The sequence below is a fragment of the Saccoglossus kowalevskii genome, chromosome 10, assembly GCF_978046115.1.
Source record: "Saccoglossus kowalevskii chromosome 10, keSacKowa6.1, whole genome shotgun sequence".
Classification (NCBI taxonomy): domain Eukaryota; kingdom Metazoa; phylum Hemichordata; class Enteropneusta; family Harrimaniidae; genus Saccoglossus; species Saccoglossus kowalevskii.
The window spans coordinates 30286825-30306006 of record NC_140650.1 but is presented as its reverse complement, the minus strand read 5'-3'; the positions used below and the strand labels follow the sequence as shown (position 1 = coordinate 30306006).

At 33.6% G+C, this 19182-nt stretch overlaps 1 protein-coding gene across 1 annotated transcript in view; it reads left to right on the top strand.

Moving 5' to 3' along the window:
* Nucleotides 1-19182, top strand: part of LOC102807646 (uncharacterized) — a 42373-nt gene that overhangs the window by 11114 nt on the left and 12077 nt on the right. The window contains exons 2-6 of the mRNA XM_006825898.3: nucleotides 5293-6870; nucleotides 8421-8507; nucleotides 9226-9396; nucleotides 10093-10271; nucleotides 10699-10884. Of these exons, the coding sequence (XP_006825961.3) occupies nucleotides 5319-6870; nucleotides 8421-8507; nucleotides 9226-9396; nucleotides 10093-10271; nucleotides 10699-10884 (2175 nt within the window). The 5' untranslated portion in view covers nucleotides 5293-5318. The remainder of the gene's footprint in view (nucleotides 1-5292; nucleotides 6871-8420; nucleotides 8508-9225; nucleotides 9397-10092; nucleotides 10272-10698; nucleotides 10885-19182) is intronic.

Sequence of the window (19182 nt, the reverse complement as noted above, 5' to 3'; positions counted from 1 at the left end):
TAAATTTGTGTATGGAAAGCTGAACAATGTCAGTTGATGTGAACGGTTTCTGATTGTGATTCAGATGAAAAGGATGATGTTGCCATGGTAACAAAGCTAAAAATAGTATGAGCTAAAAGCGTTCCTGCTGTAATTGACACTGATCTAAGGATGATCAGAGTATTTTAAAGCCTTTTTAAAGCTAGGATTTGGTGTTTTCCAACCCAGGTTAATTTTGATTGGAAGTATTAAGGAAGTAAGGGTGTCTGCCATCAAATGTTTCACATATACTACATGGTGTTATAAAGCATATTGCTTGCATAATAATAATAATAAATTAATAATATAAGGTTATTATGAAAATACCTCAAAGTATGCACGAAGACAGTACAGCGGCAGTATCGATCGATGCGCAGCGTACGGTCTGAGTTCATACTTTGCAGTATCTTCATAATACTGTAGAATACTTTATTTTCGCTTGGAATTTATTTTCGCTATTTTTGCTGAAGGGATGATTCAGTGAGAATATACTTTTTTCCCTATATTTCACATACAACTCATCAAAAATCAGTGAAAATAAATTCCATACAAAACACTCAAAATGCCTTTTCAGCGAAGATTAATTCCAGCTAAAATAAAGTATTTCACAGTAACCTTATTATTTATACACCTTTTCCTACCAAGGATACATCATGGGAATGTCTAAGTCTAAAAAGTTTAGAACAGAATCAGTGAACTTCTTTGTATTGAGTCCGGTCAAATCCTGGTGGCAGCCATGTTTGTTTTTATTAGAGGACGCTTACGAGTGTAATCATTCCATATTTGGAATTTGCATTATCTAATATGGTAGGATGAAAATACCCCGTAAAATACCACAAAATTACGGCACGTTGTAACTTATGGCGTTACGGTATGTGACAGATGTATAATAATAATTACTATTGAATACTAGAAATGCTTAGTTGCAATAACTAATACTAAAAAAAAGAACAGGAAAGTAGGTAATGGAATAAAGCAAGTGTTAAGTATCAGATGCCATTTTCATTTGTTGATTGAAATACGAGTTTATGACGTTACCTATCTTTTTTATTATAAACTACTTTATTTTCACTTGGAATTAATTTTCGCTGAAGAAATGAATCAGTGAAAATAAAATCCAGTAAAAATACCGTTTTTCCTATATTTTACATTAAACTTATCAATACTCAGTGAAAATAATCCTTATACAAAACAGCAAAAATGTCTTTTCAGTGAAAATTAATTCCTGCTAAAATAAAGTATTTTACAGTATGCCATCATCTTTCGAAGTCACCAAGAAATCAAATATCAGGAGATTATCCTGTGCTTCTTGTTAAAATATAATATCTTGTATAATTTGTTGGCTTATTAATTTATATTGAGAGCATATCATAAAAAGTGCAGTTCATCTTTTATTTCATTCTTTGTACATTGTCTACAAATACTATTTTTAGTATGTATTTTCGGTTGAGTATGGCTTCTTTTTTCTATTGGTACATGTAAGTTGTGATTACTACATGTAGTTCTTTGTTTTATGTTCAATACATTCAGATAATTTTATAAATTATAATTAGAAGAATCAATTTCAGTTATATTTCTTCTCCAGACATTTTTGTGTTTTTGTTTGATAACAAATCATTCTGTTAATATTTCTTGTAATGAATACATCTATTGCATATTGGATTACTTCTGTTCTTTTGTGCCTGATTTGTGAGATTTTTCTCTTTGTAATTTACTGATACACTGTACATGTCTAGTATTTTATTGAATGTATCTTTACATCTACTAAAAGTTGGGATTGATTCTACTTCAGCTCAGTATGTGATATTTGTCACAAATTTGTTCCATCATTGTAGATATAATAGATGTAGATATACATGAGAATAAACGAATCATGAAAACTCATCTGTTGTACTTAAATATTTGATCACAGAATGGATTTTTACTATTTTTTACTATGCATTATAGATTTAATGTGTGTACTGTAATATTTGCAGTTTGTAGTATGTATGCATACATGTACATACTGAAATACAGTGAGACAAAATGGCATGTCCCAATTTAAGAGTAAATATTTGTATACATTTTGTTCGCCCTACAGCAGATGAAGTGTTCAAATTGAATTTGCGATGCTTGTGTTTGTGTTTTTAAACTCTTACTCAAGCACATCAAGCTTTGACACAGCAGAGAGTTTTACCAAAACAACCACACATTTTGTGTAAACCATTTGATGCATGTCATTACTGTTGTAATCTTTTTTTATTATAGAAATGTGTTGTTCCAAAACTGATGTGTTCCTTCGTGTCTTTACACTACAGACTGACATCCTGTCTCATTTATGGAAAGACCAATTTCAAAATACTAAAACAGCTTTACTTAATTGTATACATTATTCATACAATTTTTGTTAGTCCTAAAATTTGAGTCCTAAAAATTAAGAGATTATATCGATAAACCTTGCACAATTTATCAGTTTTATTTCTAATATATAAATTCAAGATGTTCATTTGTTATTTTACAATACCGGTACATACACAGTGTGTATGGCAAGTGCCACCAAAAATTATGTTCACATAACCAATTTAGGATTAGCTGCTCCTAGCAGTCAAAGACTGGGTGAAATCTAGGGATTTCTGAATTGGAATCTTGTATCCATTTCTATTGCTGCTTTTACACAACAATATTTTATCAGAGCCCTATGGCTCTAGGCAGCAAAAATGGCAGTATATACGCATTCGGCTCGAGCCAAGTACAGCTCCAATAAACCCGCAAGGTTGAACTCTGGTAGGATTTGGCTCTGACATGGCTTCAACTATGTAAACGCATCAGGTCCATGTATGTATAACTATCTCATCCCATCAATGACAACTACGTTTATGTTGCCACACTGTGCAGACAACTGTAGATGAACAAATCGTAGCCCCCATGGCCCAAAAATAAGAGCCGTTCTACGGCGACATTGGGCAATAATCATTCACTGCATCGTTGCTTGTCTTTGAGTGTACCTATTTCTCAAGAAGAGTATATTCTGCTTTGTCCTTCTCTGTCGCTCTGACGTACATGCATCGTGCCATGTAAACACAAGCACGACACCAAAATCATTTTCAGCCATGTTGTTTTCATACTAAGTTATTGAGGGTGCTGTTTTGTTCGGCTCTGAGTGAACTGGATTGAACTTGAGCAAATATCTGCTCTTGTTCGACCTGACCAGGTACAGTAATCGCATTGGAGATAATCTCCTATTAATCAGTGGAAGGAGCAGTAGTTCAGCTCTAATAAAATGCTTTCATGTAATCATAACAATTTTTTCTGAAAGTTTACAGGAACGTTTTTTCTCTGTACATAGTTGATACATATTTTGTTTGCTGTTGTTCTTTTCCTATTCTGAATGCCTAATTGGTTGCATTATTTTCCTGAATGATTTGCTTCATTTTGCATAAACTGTTCTTCACTAATAAATGTTTTGTAATGTTCACTATAATTGTCTAACCCTGTGTTTATGGTACACATACGTGTATTCATGTCACAATTGGAAGCCATTTTATTTGTCAAAACTCATCTGTTGTTTCTTGTTTTTATAATTTTTATTGAAACAGTATGTTGTTACATACACTTCAAAGTTATTTGCTTCCAATCAAAGATAGCCAACTAGTGGACAATTATTCATGTACAATTGTGCAATAAATAAATCAAACAAGCCTTGGCCGAGTATGTTTTAAAACTGTAAAAAAAGGTATTTTATTCAGCACAGAAATGCATTCCTGTTGATTTAATAGGTTTATGATGTTACAAGCATGTCATTTCTGGATATATTAGTAATAAGTATCATTTTGTAAAATTGAATATTGTGGATTAATATTTCATTATTATCAGACATCAAAACTTGTTTGGCTGTTCATCAAAATATGTTGAAAATACTCTTTTAATGGAACTTCAAATTAGTGCAATTGATATTTTGTCTGTTCAATATTATACTTCTCAACACACCTAAAATTGGGCGTACCATATTTGCTCCATTAAAAGCATATGTCTAAAAAGTGTTTCGTATATAAATTATATAAATTCACACCTGTCTGTCATTTGTACATGTTCATGTGCTACTACATGTAATAGTGGAAGTACAATACATATCCATTAACAAATTTACAATTTTACAAATTCACATTTCATATAGCCAAAATATAAGTTGACTTCGTTTACATAGAGAGAGAAGTGAAGACGTGCTATGCCCATATATGTACATGGTTATTTTTTATATTATGTGTATTATGTAACGTCTGAGAATTGCAATTCCAGTCACAGTCATATGATACACACATGTAGTTTTCAACAACAAATAGTGAATGAGTAAGCTTGACAGAGAAATCATACAAATGGATAATAATTCTAATACCCTAATATCAGCTAGTTTGCAGAGGTGAGAAATTAATGATGGCTACTGTGACTATATGGCCCCTAGAGTGTACATGTATATACTAGTATACATTTTGTAATTTGTTATTGATTGGATGAATACATAATGTACTCAAAGGTGTTTCTGTTTCTGCGCCTCAGTATAAAAATACAAAAATGTATGTGTGTTCTATGAGACATTAATCATTCAGTTTGCTTGCCCATATGGATTCAAAAAATATGACCAAAAAAATAATTCTCAAGGTTTAAAGGAGGGATGCATTTAAAATGTGCAAGTAAATTTGGACTTGTGTTGCAGTATAATTGGATCCCAAGAGACAATACATGGTATCAGATTTATGTCTATTAAGATATACAGTTTACATTGTGCTCCCCATTGAGTTGGAAATGTTTGAATCTCGTCGTCACATGTACCGTACTGCTGTGGATGTTTTCATCTTGGCCGTGTAAATAAAGCTGGATTAACTTATGCCGTGCCTTGCACAGTAATACATTTTTTCTCTAAATTGTGGCCCTGAGCAAGGAAGTTCTTCAGCGACGTAATAATGACGCAGATGGGTGAAAGCAGGTCATTCAAAATGACGCTGTGGTTGGATTGTGTCGTCATTGTTTTTTTAGAATTAAGTTAAACTCAAAAAAAAACAATAATGTATAACGATGCTTGTTTACGTCACAGAAGTCTGTTGTCGCTAGAAGACAAAACTTATGAGATTAGTATAGAGCATGATAAGGGATTTTGTATAATGTAAGAAATAATAAATATACATGCATATGTACCAGTAGTAACAGTGTTAATAGTTGTAAAAAGTGTATTGGAGGAGAATTCTAGTAATGGACTAACATGATATCTAATGTAAATGTGTTTTTTTCCTTTGTTTATAGATGCTTTCTTCATCCACTGTGTAGCAATGGCAGATTCCATCGTGGGAACTAGAATACATGTACCCTCATTGCAAGCTCTACACCAACAAACAGCCATAGAGTCTGATGATTTGCCAATTGCCGTTGAGGCACACCCTATCCTTTCGCCGACATCAGATAGATCCTCCATTCCGGTGATTCGAGTGGAAGATGTGGAAGCGAACATCAATAGTTTGACACAGTCTTTTATTGTTCTTCAGCCTGGAGATCATGTCTGCGTTAAAACAAAAAGATATTCTTCAAATTTCGTACATTACAAAGACAGTACTGGATTAGCTCTACACTATGCAGACATAAGAAGGTTGATGGTCAACCGTGGCAAGCTCTTATTGATCCGTGATTACAGCTCAAGAATTCTAGAAATCACAGACTTCATTCAAAACCTCCAAGTTCTGGTACATCAAGAGTATCATACTTGGTGTCAGCTAGATACTTTCACTTCAAACAATGTTACCTCAAAGCTTGAGTTTATAAACAGTGTTTGTGATGATCTCCGTGCACACACCAGTCACTGGTGGCTCATTAAACAAAGAATTCACACAGATAAATGGCTTCAACCACTGCTTCCGAGTCTGTGTCAGGAACTTGAAGTTGTAAGGTTGACATTACAACAGCTGAGTGGTAGTGCAATATGGTGGGTAGGCAGGTTCATCAGAACCAGTTTACGAGTATTTGCACACACAGATCTTAGCAAAGTTTCTCAGGACGTACTATGGAATGTTTCCCGAGGGATCGAAGATTACAATTCAATAGTGCAACATTATGATTGGCTGAACTGTACAGGTGGTAACCTGACCTCACTACACAACACTCCAGTGACTAGGATAAACAGTGTACATTACATGAATGGAAACCTCAAGACAATTCCAATTCATAAAATACTGAGTATTTTTGCATCAGAGCGATCAAAGCATGCTGCTAAACTCACATTTAAGTTCTTTACCACTAATAAGGAATTCCTCTCCTTATCCAACACCAAATTGTCAACTTTTGATTGGCAGACGTATCCCAGAGGAGATAAAGTGAGCTCCAATTTTCAAAGTAACACATCTGATTACCATAGCGATGGATCAATCGGAAGTGTGACGAGTGACATATTACAAGTTGGCGAAATCAAGGCCCCTGACTTGTCTCAGGAGATGTCACCTGTTGTGGATTTCACAATGCAGGAAGAAGAGTTCCTGAGCTTGTTCTTAACGACAGTTGCTACATCTACGAATCTCCTACGCAAATCTCACACCAAGGATCTCGGTGCTTCACCAGTGAAAATTCATTTCCGAGGTGGAAGGAAGTCTCGTGAAAAGAAAGCCAAGTCTGTACATTGGGGAGATTGCTTAGACTCCAATACAAAGCATCAGCTGGTTAGCAAGTACATGGACCATTTGTGGCAGAACTTTGGGGGGCGGTTACAAGAGTTATTGCACAGTCAAGCATGGGGAATTGGGTACTCCACTTTTGATGATTTAGGTCACATACAGTTGTGTGATAACACAGTTATTATGATGTTGGTACAGATGGTTGAATTAATATGTGTCAAAGGTGAGTATGTTATCCTGTACTGCTGGAATAAATTTTTAATTCTTCATAATTCTTATGATAATCTTGTACCTTTTTTTTCTGCTTGTAACAATCATTGTGTGCGAGATAACAGTCAAAAATGCTGTCGCAAATCAAATTATGAGATTCATAAATAAACAAAACTTTTTAGGATTTGAAAAATAAATCTAGAAAACTCTTAATCCTCATAAGGCTTCATAGCATGGTGTACCTCAAATGGAAATTATGACTGTTTGAACAAGTTCATATACATTTGAACGCTTGCATCCTCAATGCTAAATTCATTGTTTTCAGTGCTAGATATAATAAATATGACTTATTGTCATAAATGGAATGGTTGTATTTAAACCACTCTTATATTTCACATATCCTCCGTAAGATTTATTATCTTCCGTGTATTCTTATATCGACTATTATGGGGCTTTGTATGAACATTGAATGAAAAACCCATTTCTTATTTATTTTTTGATTGATAAAGCTTGAGTTATCAAGCAGAAAAGTACCTCAGAGGCTTATCCTTTCATCAAATTAGTTACAAAACTTAATTCAACAAACAATATGCAAGTTCACGCATGCATGCAGATGTTTATGTTTTAAACTTCTGTTTTATACAGAACATGTTAATTTTGATTTGTTGGCCTTTTGACCTTATACATTGATGTATCAGAACATCAAAAAGCAAGATAAGGAGCATAAGTCAGGAACCCTTATTAAACTTAAAGCACCGTAGGTGGATGCCTTACCTCAAAAAGACAGATTACACCAGATTTGGATAATAATTAACATACTTATATTTATATACTGTTACCAATCAAGAACATTAATTCCAGCAACTTTCACCATCCATAAATTGAAATAATTACCAAAATACAACTTTTTTGATTAATATGTAGTTACAATCTTTAACCAATTAATAGGCAATACATTCATGTAAAATATGCATGACAACATGAAGTACCATGCAACACTTGTTTATTTCCCAATTAATTCAGAATTAGAAAATGATATGTGTTTCATTTGGTTTGCATATACATTGTACATGTACGTGGCACTATTAACAGTACATTTTCAAATAATTTTACAGAAATGTTATTCAATTATGTGTGCATCAATTCACAAAAAATGGCTGAACAAGGATTTATGTAAACCACTTATGCTGTAATAACATTGAGATAGCACCAATTGAAAATCACACCCGCTATCAGTGTTTAGTGTGCAGTGTGCCGGAACGTTTTTTTGGCTTTGATAACAAGTTTTCTGCAGTTATGTCTTGCTGTTACGATAGCTTAATTCTAATAGTTCATAGTTATCCATGTTTTGAACCAGTAAAATCAGTTAAGCATCTAGACACATAACAACACACTTTGAGATAATGTAAGCAAGGTACTGGCAGCGAATGACTATTGCAGATATTGCAGATACTGGCATATACTCTGTAGCATAGCAACCAGAGGACTGAAACTCATTTATACTCGTTAATACTCATTTATTTGATTTACTGATAGTTAAGTGTGTATTTTTATTTGATGTAGATATGTTTGCTACTGGAGCTGTTGTATCATTGCAGTCATTGTGTCGTCAACTCCATGCTGCAGCAGCCATCGCAGATTGGGATGCAGGTAGGAATTTGTTTATTAATAAAACTTCTTAGTGTGTTTTTTTAACCTCTGGTTCAAGATGGCTGACTGGTGGCCATTTTGTTTTGGAAAATATTTTTTCCTGGTATGTTTTTTGTAGTCGAAGACATGTGCATGTATTGACAACATTTGCTTGTGAAAATATGAAACACTTTAATAGAAGTAAATGGATGTCTTCAGTATGTCACACATAATACTTTCAGTTGATTAAACTGCCTGTCACATCAATGAGGAACAGTGTAGAGGTTGTCATTCCATGCAGTGTCATTGTGCCTTCATTCAGCTATTTCAACAAATCTTTTCTTTTGGGTTGAATAATTAATATCATGCTAAATTTCATATTTTTCTGTATCTTTAATATTTTCTTTCTTTTCTTATTTCTTATTCTTGATAACATACATAATTATCTGCAATTTTTGAAACATTTATAAATTTCACATTAACTGAACCATGTCATTAAACTTTTCTATTTGAGATTATACCAGTAATGGTGTACAAAGTATGTCTGAGAAATTTGTCATGCAGTGACTTATACTTGATTGAATTAATTGTGTTTCTGGCATTAGCAATGATAAACAATATTCTCATTTAATTTGATTCCTTCTAATTTGATTTACCGGTACATTGCATTTATTCTTCAATATTGCATTGTTTTCAACCGACAGCTGAAAACCATTAAGTGTTTCTGTTTCATTTGCAGCATTTTGTGGAGCGTTATCACTGTCTGTCATTGACAAATGCCTACCCCTGAGTATGGGCGCTGGGGAACACAGAACTAAGACTGCTGTCTTATTCCAACAAGCTTTTCATCCATTGGTCAGTTTATTGGTGTCTGCTGAACAGTCACCTCAGCTTAGGTCTCCATTGAGAGGTGAGTTGCAATGACAAATTACTATAAATCATTTTAATTTTGCAAGGTTTTGTATGAATTTCACAAGTCTGTGAAAATCACGAAATTTTGAAGCTGCAGTGAAAATTTGTCTGGGGTCCTACATCATGGATTTTTGTGAAATGTTGTCTTCATGAATGTCATAAAATCCTGAAATTGCAAAAATATTTAGCAGTAAAATTTAAATGGTTTACATTATGTATGTTCTTATCTAAGTTATATCAGTTTTGTACTTGTATACATCCCAAGTTATGTCACATGTTCACTCAATAAAAACACTTTTTGTATTTCTCTATAATATCTCTGTTAATTTAGGATCAAATAGATATAATTACCCACTGACTACACATCACAATTCAGTAAAAAATTTTAAAAATTATGAAGTTTTATTCTGTGTAATAAAAGTGACAAAAGTTGACTCAAAGGGTCAAATTTCACATTTTCACTTGAACATACAGTGTCTATGCAATACAAGTGAGATCTGTTAACATAGTTACCAGTAACATAATTTCTATATATTTTATACCCTACAGTACTAATGTGATTGAAATTCAAAATTTTTAGTAATTAGACACAATGCTTAAATTAGTTTTTTTTATTATATACTTTAGTAGTAGTTTCCTGTTGAAGTAGCCATACTATTAACTGAAACATATCGAATATTTTTTTCTTATTAAGGTAAAAATGGTTTGCCTGTATGTCCAAGAAATGCTGTAGTGACAGTGACAATCCCTGCGTTAGCACGCTTGTTAACAACATTGAATAGTGCACTACGTTGGTCTCATACAAAGACATTGCAGTTCTTGTCATCCTGGTCCATAGGTTCATTCCTACTTATAACACAGAGTGATCTTAAGGTAAATGAGTACCAGTAGTAATTATTCACACAAGTCCAAGCATTCTTTTATTGCCCAAAATAATGAAAAACATGTTTTTCAGTGATATGTCATCTGCATGGTGATTTTGGTCTAATTAATCATAAAAACTTCAGTCACTATTGTTGGTTTATAAAATTTACACATTGTTATATTTTTTTTAAATTAAATTTTATTTTCAAATGCACACAGGAAGATAATTATAGGGGATCAAAGTATTTCAATATTTAGCTTTTGCGGGACTAATCAACTTTTTCAATAATCCACAGTGATATGTTGTGGAATGAGAATTCTGGATTCATATTATATGTGACAGTGATTTTATTAAAAGTACCGGTACTCTAGCTATGATAGTCAAAGTTCAATAAGTCTCTTACCATATGTGTTAATGATTGTTCATTTTTTACAGACGCTGACTGACACAGCTTTGAGAGTTCTAAAAATAGCGCAGCCACTGTGCACCACCTCTGATGCCAGCACTCAAGCAGGCTCCATCACCTTCAGTGGTAGTCATGGCAACCACGTGATGACCCAGCTCAATAACAGATTGAACCAGTTATGGTTTCAGTTGAACACAGTTACCTCCAAATTGCATGTAAGTATCTCTTTCACAGCACTGACTCACTGTCATTGTCGTCATGCGAGGTGATACTGATCTGACCTGAGAGCAGAGACCAATATAAGATAAGATAAGATAACTTTATTGACATTATTCTTTCTATAGAAGATGAACATAGTCAAGTGAAATAAAAAAGTAAAAAGGATAATCAAAAAAATAAAATAACAGATTAATTAAAAGGCAATTAAAAGGTAGTGCTGAATCAGGTGTTTTATTAATACACACCTGTTTGCATTATAAACACACCAAGCTTAATGTGGCAGTTTGTCATAATGTAAAGAAATTTATCGGGATGATCCATGGAAATAAAATTAGGATTATCCTTATGTAAGTCTGTAAAAAGTATCTGCCTCATTTTATTGTGCTGTGGGCAGTCCATAATGTAATGGTACTCATCCTCAACTGAGTTATTGTCACATCTTGTGCAGATTCTGTGTTCCAGTTTTGTTTTTGGTCTAGTATACCTCCCTTTCTCAATCATAAGCTGATGGTCACTAATTCTTAATTTACAAATATATTTTTTATATTTTGAATTATTCACATCCATCAAATACTTATGTATGAAGCAATACCTGTGACTGACTCATATCCGTCTTGATTGATGATTGCTTTCAGAATAGCTGAAACTGCTACAAATGTCAGTTTTCAAGGTTAAACGAACATGATTTCATGTCTATACATTGCTGAAGTAGTGACATTCCTCAGTCAGGTATATTATTACCGGATTTGGCTGATACCCCGCCCTGGGCGATCTTATGGAGGATTCGATTTTTTTTATAGAAAAATGTGGACCGATCTTCACTTGGCAGATATTACGAGGCCCATCTTGTCTAAAAAAATAACCCTGCGTTGATAGAAATGGTCTAGAAAAAATAATGTTTCGCGTTTACCAAATATAATCATGCAAAGTATAAATTCAAAGTGTTTTAATACATTGGTGAGAGGTCGCATTTTACGTGAACAAGAACATGCACTAAGAAGGAAAAGCAAGTCAAAGTCGAAACGGGGTGCATCATGGACATGACACAACACACGCTGCGACAACTGAGTGATTAGCGACATAATTTTGGGACGCAATTGAACTTGAAGTACTTCTTTGCGAAACTTGCTGCGCGGTGATGCTGGCATCAAGTGTGTGTTGACCGAAGTTTGACCCCAAGTCAGGCGCTGAACTGGCGCGTTACCTTAGCAACCTTTTTCTTTTGCGGTCCGCGCGTCGATCTAGTAAAATTTTTATTATATCCGACGGTACTGTAATTACGCAACTTGTATGCAACTCTGTACTGGCTTGGAATATATCAACGTCGTTTACTTAGTGCACTGCTTTTCTAATTACGCAAATTTGTTTACAATATTGTACCAGCTCTGAATATTTCAACTTTGTATTAAATGTATTGCTTTCATGATAATTACGCAAACTGAAGTTAATTTTTACTATTGTTAGGGCACTGACCCGGGGTATTGGGTCTGTGAATATTTCAATATTACCGACTTGATAATGCGTTGCATTCGTAATAATTACGCAAACATAAACATTGGCGCATTTAAATCATTAAAAATGATAGTAGTCGGGTATCTACGGAAAGTCGAGAAAATATTTTAAATACTTGTGATTCACCAATGTTCCAATGGTGATTTTTTTATTCGAAATGAAGTGAACATGTAATATAAACCATATCATGCGTCAAGTTAAATTTTACTATAATATAATAAACTCTGGTCAGCGCACTTCGATCGCAATATTCACGTACATTTCGACTGAACTCTAATAACCACGCGTTTGAGTTCACGCACTGATATTTAAATTCGGGCCACCCAGCTTGACGCAAATCAATATAGTTACTTGTCATGTGTTCAAAAAATCTTTCAACTCTCACAAATACCATGAACGCGAAGAGCTAACTGGGGGTTAACTGATAGAGAACGTCTTTTTTGGAGAAAAAACACGTCAGTACAAGATTATGTGTACAAGGTTAGCTTTATAGAACGTACATGACCGTTTAACTCTGTGTTTTTTAATAATCATGTCGCATGTGAAACGCAGGAGACATTTTAGTTCGCCCATTTCTTGTTTACCGACATTTTGTCTGGAATGCGATACAGACAAAGATTAAACATTACTGATAACAACCAAGAGGCTCGAACCAGGAAGGTTTGGATATTTAACATTCTTTTCAAGCGTAGACTTTATTCGAGTGTAATAATACGCAACAACAATTCGTTTACAGCATTGGTTTTATTGAAGTTTTTAATGCTTTTCGGCTTCACAGTGAATTATTTTAGCATCATATTTGAAAATAGCGCGCTCGATACAAGATGTCGGACGGGAAAATTGGGGTCTGTAAAAATGTTTGTTGGTTCAGTCAGGCAATGTGTGGACCAAAACATCGCCCACTATTTGAAACATCGCCCATGGGCGGGGTTTAGGATGGGCGGGGTATCAGCCGAATCCGGTAGTAGTGATCAAAACATTTTCTACAACTTCACCATGCTCATTGATATGGTCTGCAATAGCACGGTACGTTATAGATGGTTGTAATCTTTTCAAAGTTTCGATCAGCTCCAAGTCACCATCACCTAGCTCATGGTAAAAACCTCTGTTGCCCTTGCTTGATCTACAATGAACGGATCGCTGCCATATTTTACGAATGCCCCGATGTTTCAGCACCTCGTTTAAATTTTCTGCCCATGTTACTCACGTTACCGGCCATGTTTAGTAGTCAGCTGACGAGTTTGATGTGCTCAGAAGCAGTGGGCGTGGTTTAACATTTTTATTTTGGCGCGTCGATGTTTTTGTTTGACAAGTTAGCTGACAGCTAGTCAATTGATTGGGCCACGCGCACCGATGGCGGCGTCCTTTTTATTACGTTTTGAACACTTGCTTGACTTCCGCAGTATTTTCGTATATTAAATATGATGGCAAGGGAAAAGAAACACCGGAAAAGACAAGTTTAAATCATGTTTGTATTGACACAACAAGAAAGCAACAGTCTACCAGTGAATGTGTATTTATCAATCATCAAACTAAACATTCAATGTTATATAGTATACTAGTAGTATATTTTATTTGACTCAAATTAATGAATTGGAAATACATTAACCATAGTAAATAATCATACACAAAAAACACAATAACAAGAAATACAGATATAAAAAATAAAATAAAATGTTAAAACAGATAACACTAACAACTATTAGGTATTACATTGTAAAATTATGTTGATATACATGAAGCGGACTTTGGCGGTTATGTACTTTCGTTGTTCATTTCACAGCACGCAACCCTTGAACATTTTTGGATTGATCCATTGCACTGGATTGCTCTCTGTAGCCTGTGTTTCAAATCAATAGATGTCGATCAACTTTGAACTAGATATAATTTTGCGTCGCCACATTGAGATAGGGTCGCGTCAATGCAAAGGGTCGAGATGTCCAGGGTGTCTGTGTCGAGATGACCAATTTGGGACGAAGTGTCTTGGGTCGAGAAATGTTTGGGTCGAGATGTCTAGAAATCGGCGATTTCAATGATAGAGATTTAGAATACCAATACATGTCAAAACTCGCAACAAGAAAATATGCCGCTAAGACATCGGAGGCGAGGGCATATTTTTATTATTTCACATAGTTCCGATTGATCTAGCGGCCAGACTCGCTCGCAACTGCTACGTTAGTACGTCCATGGTTTTGTGTAGCCTCGTAGACATTCAAAATTTCGCTAGATTTCAACACATGTAACTTGAAAACAAGTGGCTAGGACATCGGACTTAATTTTATTTCACACAATGCCGATGTAGCTCGCACTCGCAACTACATACAAATCGCCACTAGCAACTGCTATTTTTAGCAGTTTATAAATAAATAAACGCTGCTCGGACTGATAAATATGATATATAGAAGATAATATTTGGTAATCGTAGTCCTAAATAACTATTAAAAATAGCGAGACGTTTCGAGCAATGGCTCTTTATCGATAGCATAAAAGAAAGTTAGCGCTAGCAACTGCCATTTTCGAGCGCTAGCAACTGCCACTTTCGAGCGCTCGCAACTGACACATTTTGCTACTTGCTACTCGCAACTCGCCACTCACAACTGGCGTATTTATGCACCCTTACATACCTCAATATTCACGTACATTTCTACTGAACTCTAATAACCAAGCGTTTGAGTTCACGCACTGATATTTAAATTCGGGCCACCCAGCTTGACGCAAATCAATATAGTTACTTGTCATGTGTTCAAAAAATCTTTCAACTCTCACAAATACCATGAACGCGAAGAGCTAACTGGGGGTTAACTGAAAGAGAACGTCTTTTTTGGAGAAAAAACACGTCAGTACAAGATTATGTGTATAAGGTTAGCTTTATAGAACGTACATGACCGCTTAACTCTGTGTTTTTTAATAATCATGTCGCATGTGAAACGCAGGAGACATTTTACTTCGCCCATTTCTTGTTTACCGACATTTTGTCTGGAATGCGATACAGACGAAGATTAAACATTACTGATAACAACCAAAAGGCTCGAACCAGGAAGGTTTGGATATTTTAAACTTCGTAAATAACATTCTTTTCAAGCGTAGACTTTATTCGAGTGTAATAATAATAATAACTTTATTACACTACTATGCCATCAGAGGGCGCAGTATGGTATATAAAATACAAATCATAAGAAAAAATACAGTAGCTAGACTATAAGATAAAATTAAAAATAAAAGATGTTAAAAGCAAAATAGGAAAAACAAATTAAGGATAGTTACAGGATTCTCCCAATGTAGAAGTGATAGCTATCATATACCTGATTTCTGTTTTGCCTTATTTAGAAACTTTGCCAGTGGTATGAAGCACGTCATTATTTTAATGAAATTGTCTGTTTTATTTAGTTTATTTTTAATTCCTATTTCTTTAAACAGCTCCCCTCTTTCTTTATTGAGAAATTCACAATCTAGGATAAAATATTGTTCATCCTCAACTGAATTTGTATGACATTTTTTACAAAATCGCTCATCCGCAGGAATTTTTGGTCGTTGTTGTCTGCCTCTTTCAATTTCTAAATTATGATCACTAAGTCTAAATTTACTCACAATTCTCCGAAGGCTGAAGTTTGTTATTTCGGTCAGGTAAGTTTCTATTTTCAAAAACGATTTAAACAATTTATATGTTCTCATTTTATTGCCATCTTTACCATTTTTACTGTGAGGAGAATTTAAGCTTTCTTTCCATAATTTTTCATAATCTTTTGTGAGTTTTATTTTAACAACATTTGAGATTTGATCAATGTTATTTACTTTATGGTTTAATTTTATTGTTTCAAAGTCATTGTGGCCCATTATATTTTCAATATGTTTTATCCAACTAGAATTATTCTTAACTGCTTCATCGAGAGCACATTTAAGTATAAGCCTGAACCAATATTTAGTTGCCAATGTTGATGCCTTTATTCTTATTGGTGTTCTGCCAAGTTCTCCTTTAATACTGATTACTGATGTAGTTTTACTTACACCAAGTATGAAACGATAAAATTGATTACAGGTTTGTTCAAGATTATTGTCATCTTTTAATAAATCACATGCCCAGATTTATGCCCCGTACATTAAAATTGGTGAAATTAGTTGGTCAAATAACTTTAAACACAGTGAAGGGGACACCATTTTGTGATTTTAATATGGTTAATATTCTCGTATAGAGAATAAAGCTTTCATTGCTTTGTTTTTTAACATTAATAAATTTGATTTAAATTTTCCATTTGGTGTGAATATAGTGCCTAAGTAACAGAATTCACCCACTGCTGTAATATTTTGGTTATTAATTGAGAAATTTTGATTTTTAAGAATTCTGTTGCCAGTATTAAAAACCATCACTTTTGTTTTCTTTATGTTTACTACAAGGCTCCATTTTTCACAATAGTTGGCTAGTTTATTTAAACAATTTTGTAGACCTTCGGAGTCTTAGAGACCAATACTAAATCATCTGCATATTGGATACAATTTATATGTTTTTTACCAATCGAGACTGGGTCATCATCCTTTTTACCAAATAAATCGGGTAGGTCATTCAGAAATATATTAAAAAGTGTTGGTGAAATATTGCATCCTTGCTTAACACCACAAGTAGACTTAAAATGATTTGATACACCATTAGGTAATTTTACTTTGTAGTTTAAACCTGTATACATTGACTTCACAATATTATAAAAATTTCCATTGACCCCCAAGTTTTGCAATTTAAGAAGTAATGCATCTCTCCAAACATGATCGAATGCCTTTCTGAAATCTATAAAACAACTGTACAAACGTTTTTGTTTACTGACATTTTCTTTAGTGTATAATGTTTTATTTACTATTGTTTTTAGTAGAAAAATTGCGTCAGTTGTTCTTCTCTGTTTTCTAAATCCAAATTGTAGTTCATTTAATAATTTATTGCTTTCTAAATAGGATGTCAGTCTGTTATTCATAATACTAGTAAATAGTTTTGATAAGCAACTTGATAACGCAATCGCTCTATAATTATCTGGGTCGGATTTGTTGCCAGATTTATGCAAAGGGACCAGTATTGTTGATTTCCAGCTTTCTGGGAATTTACCTTGTATTAAAATGGAATTAAATAACTTCAGTAAACATTGAACTAGCAGTTCATTGTTCACTTTAAGCATTTCATTCGCTATTCCGTCTTCAGCTGTTGATTTGTTATTTTTTAGTTTTTTAATTGCCATTGTTATTTCACTAATTGTTATTTTTGAATTCAATGTAGAGTTATAATGTTTTTCCTTTTCTTTTTCCAGTAATGTTTCCTCAAGATTTATATTTTTGACATTTATGTTATTATAAAGTTTACTGAAGTGATCTGTCAAAACGCTACTTGTTAGAATAGGTTCTGTTGTGTTATTGTTTTGTGGACAACGTAATTTTTTAAGTACTGACCAATATTCATTCTGGTTTGTAACATCGCGCTGTTCCAGATGATTGATCATGGTTTTTTTAAATTCTTTTTTCTTATCTCTAATTAATTTAATGTAGTGTTTTTTTGGTTTTATGATAGTTCTGTCTAGCAAAATGATTGTTTGGATTTTTTGATAAAGATTTAGAAATATTAATTAGATCTCGTTTAACTTCACAACACGTCTTATCAAACCACTGCTGTTTAGGTCTTTTTGACTTTCTTGTTTTCTTTGTTATTTTTTTTAAACAATTATCAGCTGTATTAATTAATATATTTTTTAATTGTTCAGTTGCTGAGTTAATATCTATATTATTCTCACTGTAATTCAAAAAATTCAATAGTTGTGATTTAGTACTTTGGTTTTGTAACTGTTTCTGATATTTATCTTTTGAGTCCTCATTCCAGATGTATTTTGGAGGAAGAGGAGTAAGTTTGTCGTGTTTTAGCTTATTTTTTACATGATTTACTAATAACGAAAAGCTGACAGGGCAATGATCTGACAAATAACTGACCTCATTTACTTTAGCTTAAAACATTCTATTTGTTTATGGCATTCTACTGAGCTGATACAATAATCTACCATACTTGAACCCATTGGGTGATGGTAAGTATAGTTGCCAATTAAATCACCTATTATTCTACCATTATTAATTATTATATTATTATTTAAGCACATCTCTATTAATTGTTTTCCAAATTTGTTAGAAACTTTATCTTGTGTGTGTCTATTTTTGAACTGATCTGGTGTATAATTATCTGGCAATGGTATATGAAAGTTATCATCGAATGAAACATAATCGACTAGGTTCCCTGTACGGCTATTGAAATCCCTCATAATTATCACCTCCCCCTGTTGGGAGAATCTTGTAATTTCTTTATCTAGTATGTCAAAGTAATCGTGATCCAAATGGTATACAGAGTTTTCAGGAGGAATATAAATACATCCCAAATAAATATCAAATTGCAGGGAAAAAAACTCTTTGTGTAGCATACACCATAAAAAATCATTAATTTCAGAATTAATTTTACGTAAACCGGCTTTCAATTCATTTTTAAATATTAAAGCCACACCCCCTGAATCCCTTCTACTTTTTGGTGATTTTCTTTTCCTATCAGATCTAAAATTACTGTATCTATCGATATATAATACATTACTACTACTACTAACACCTAACCAAGTTTCTTGTAAACATAAAATGTCAAATCTTTTCAAAATTGATAAAAAATCAACTTCTTCAGTCTTATCACCTAACCCATGAATGTTCCAACTACCAACTGTAAGATTGGAACTGCTAATTGGTAGAGTTTTTATTTTCATGCTGATTGTGAATACATAGGA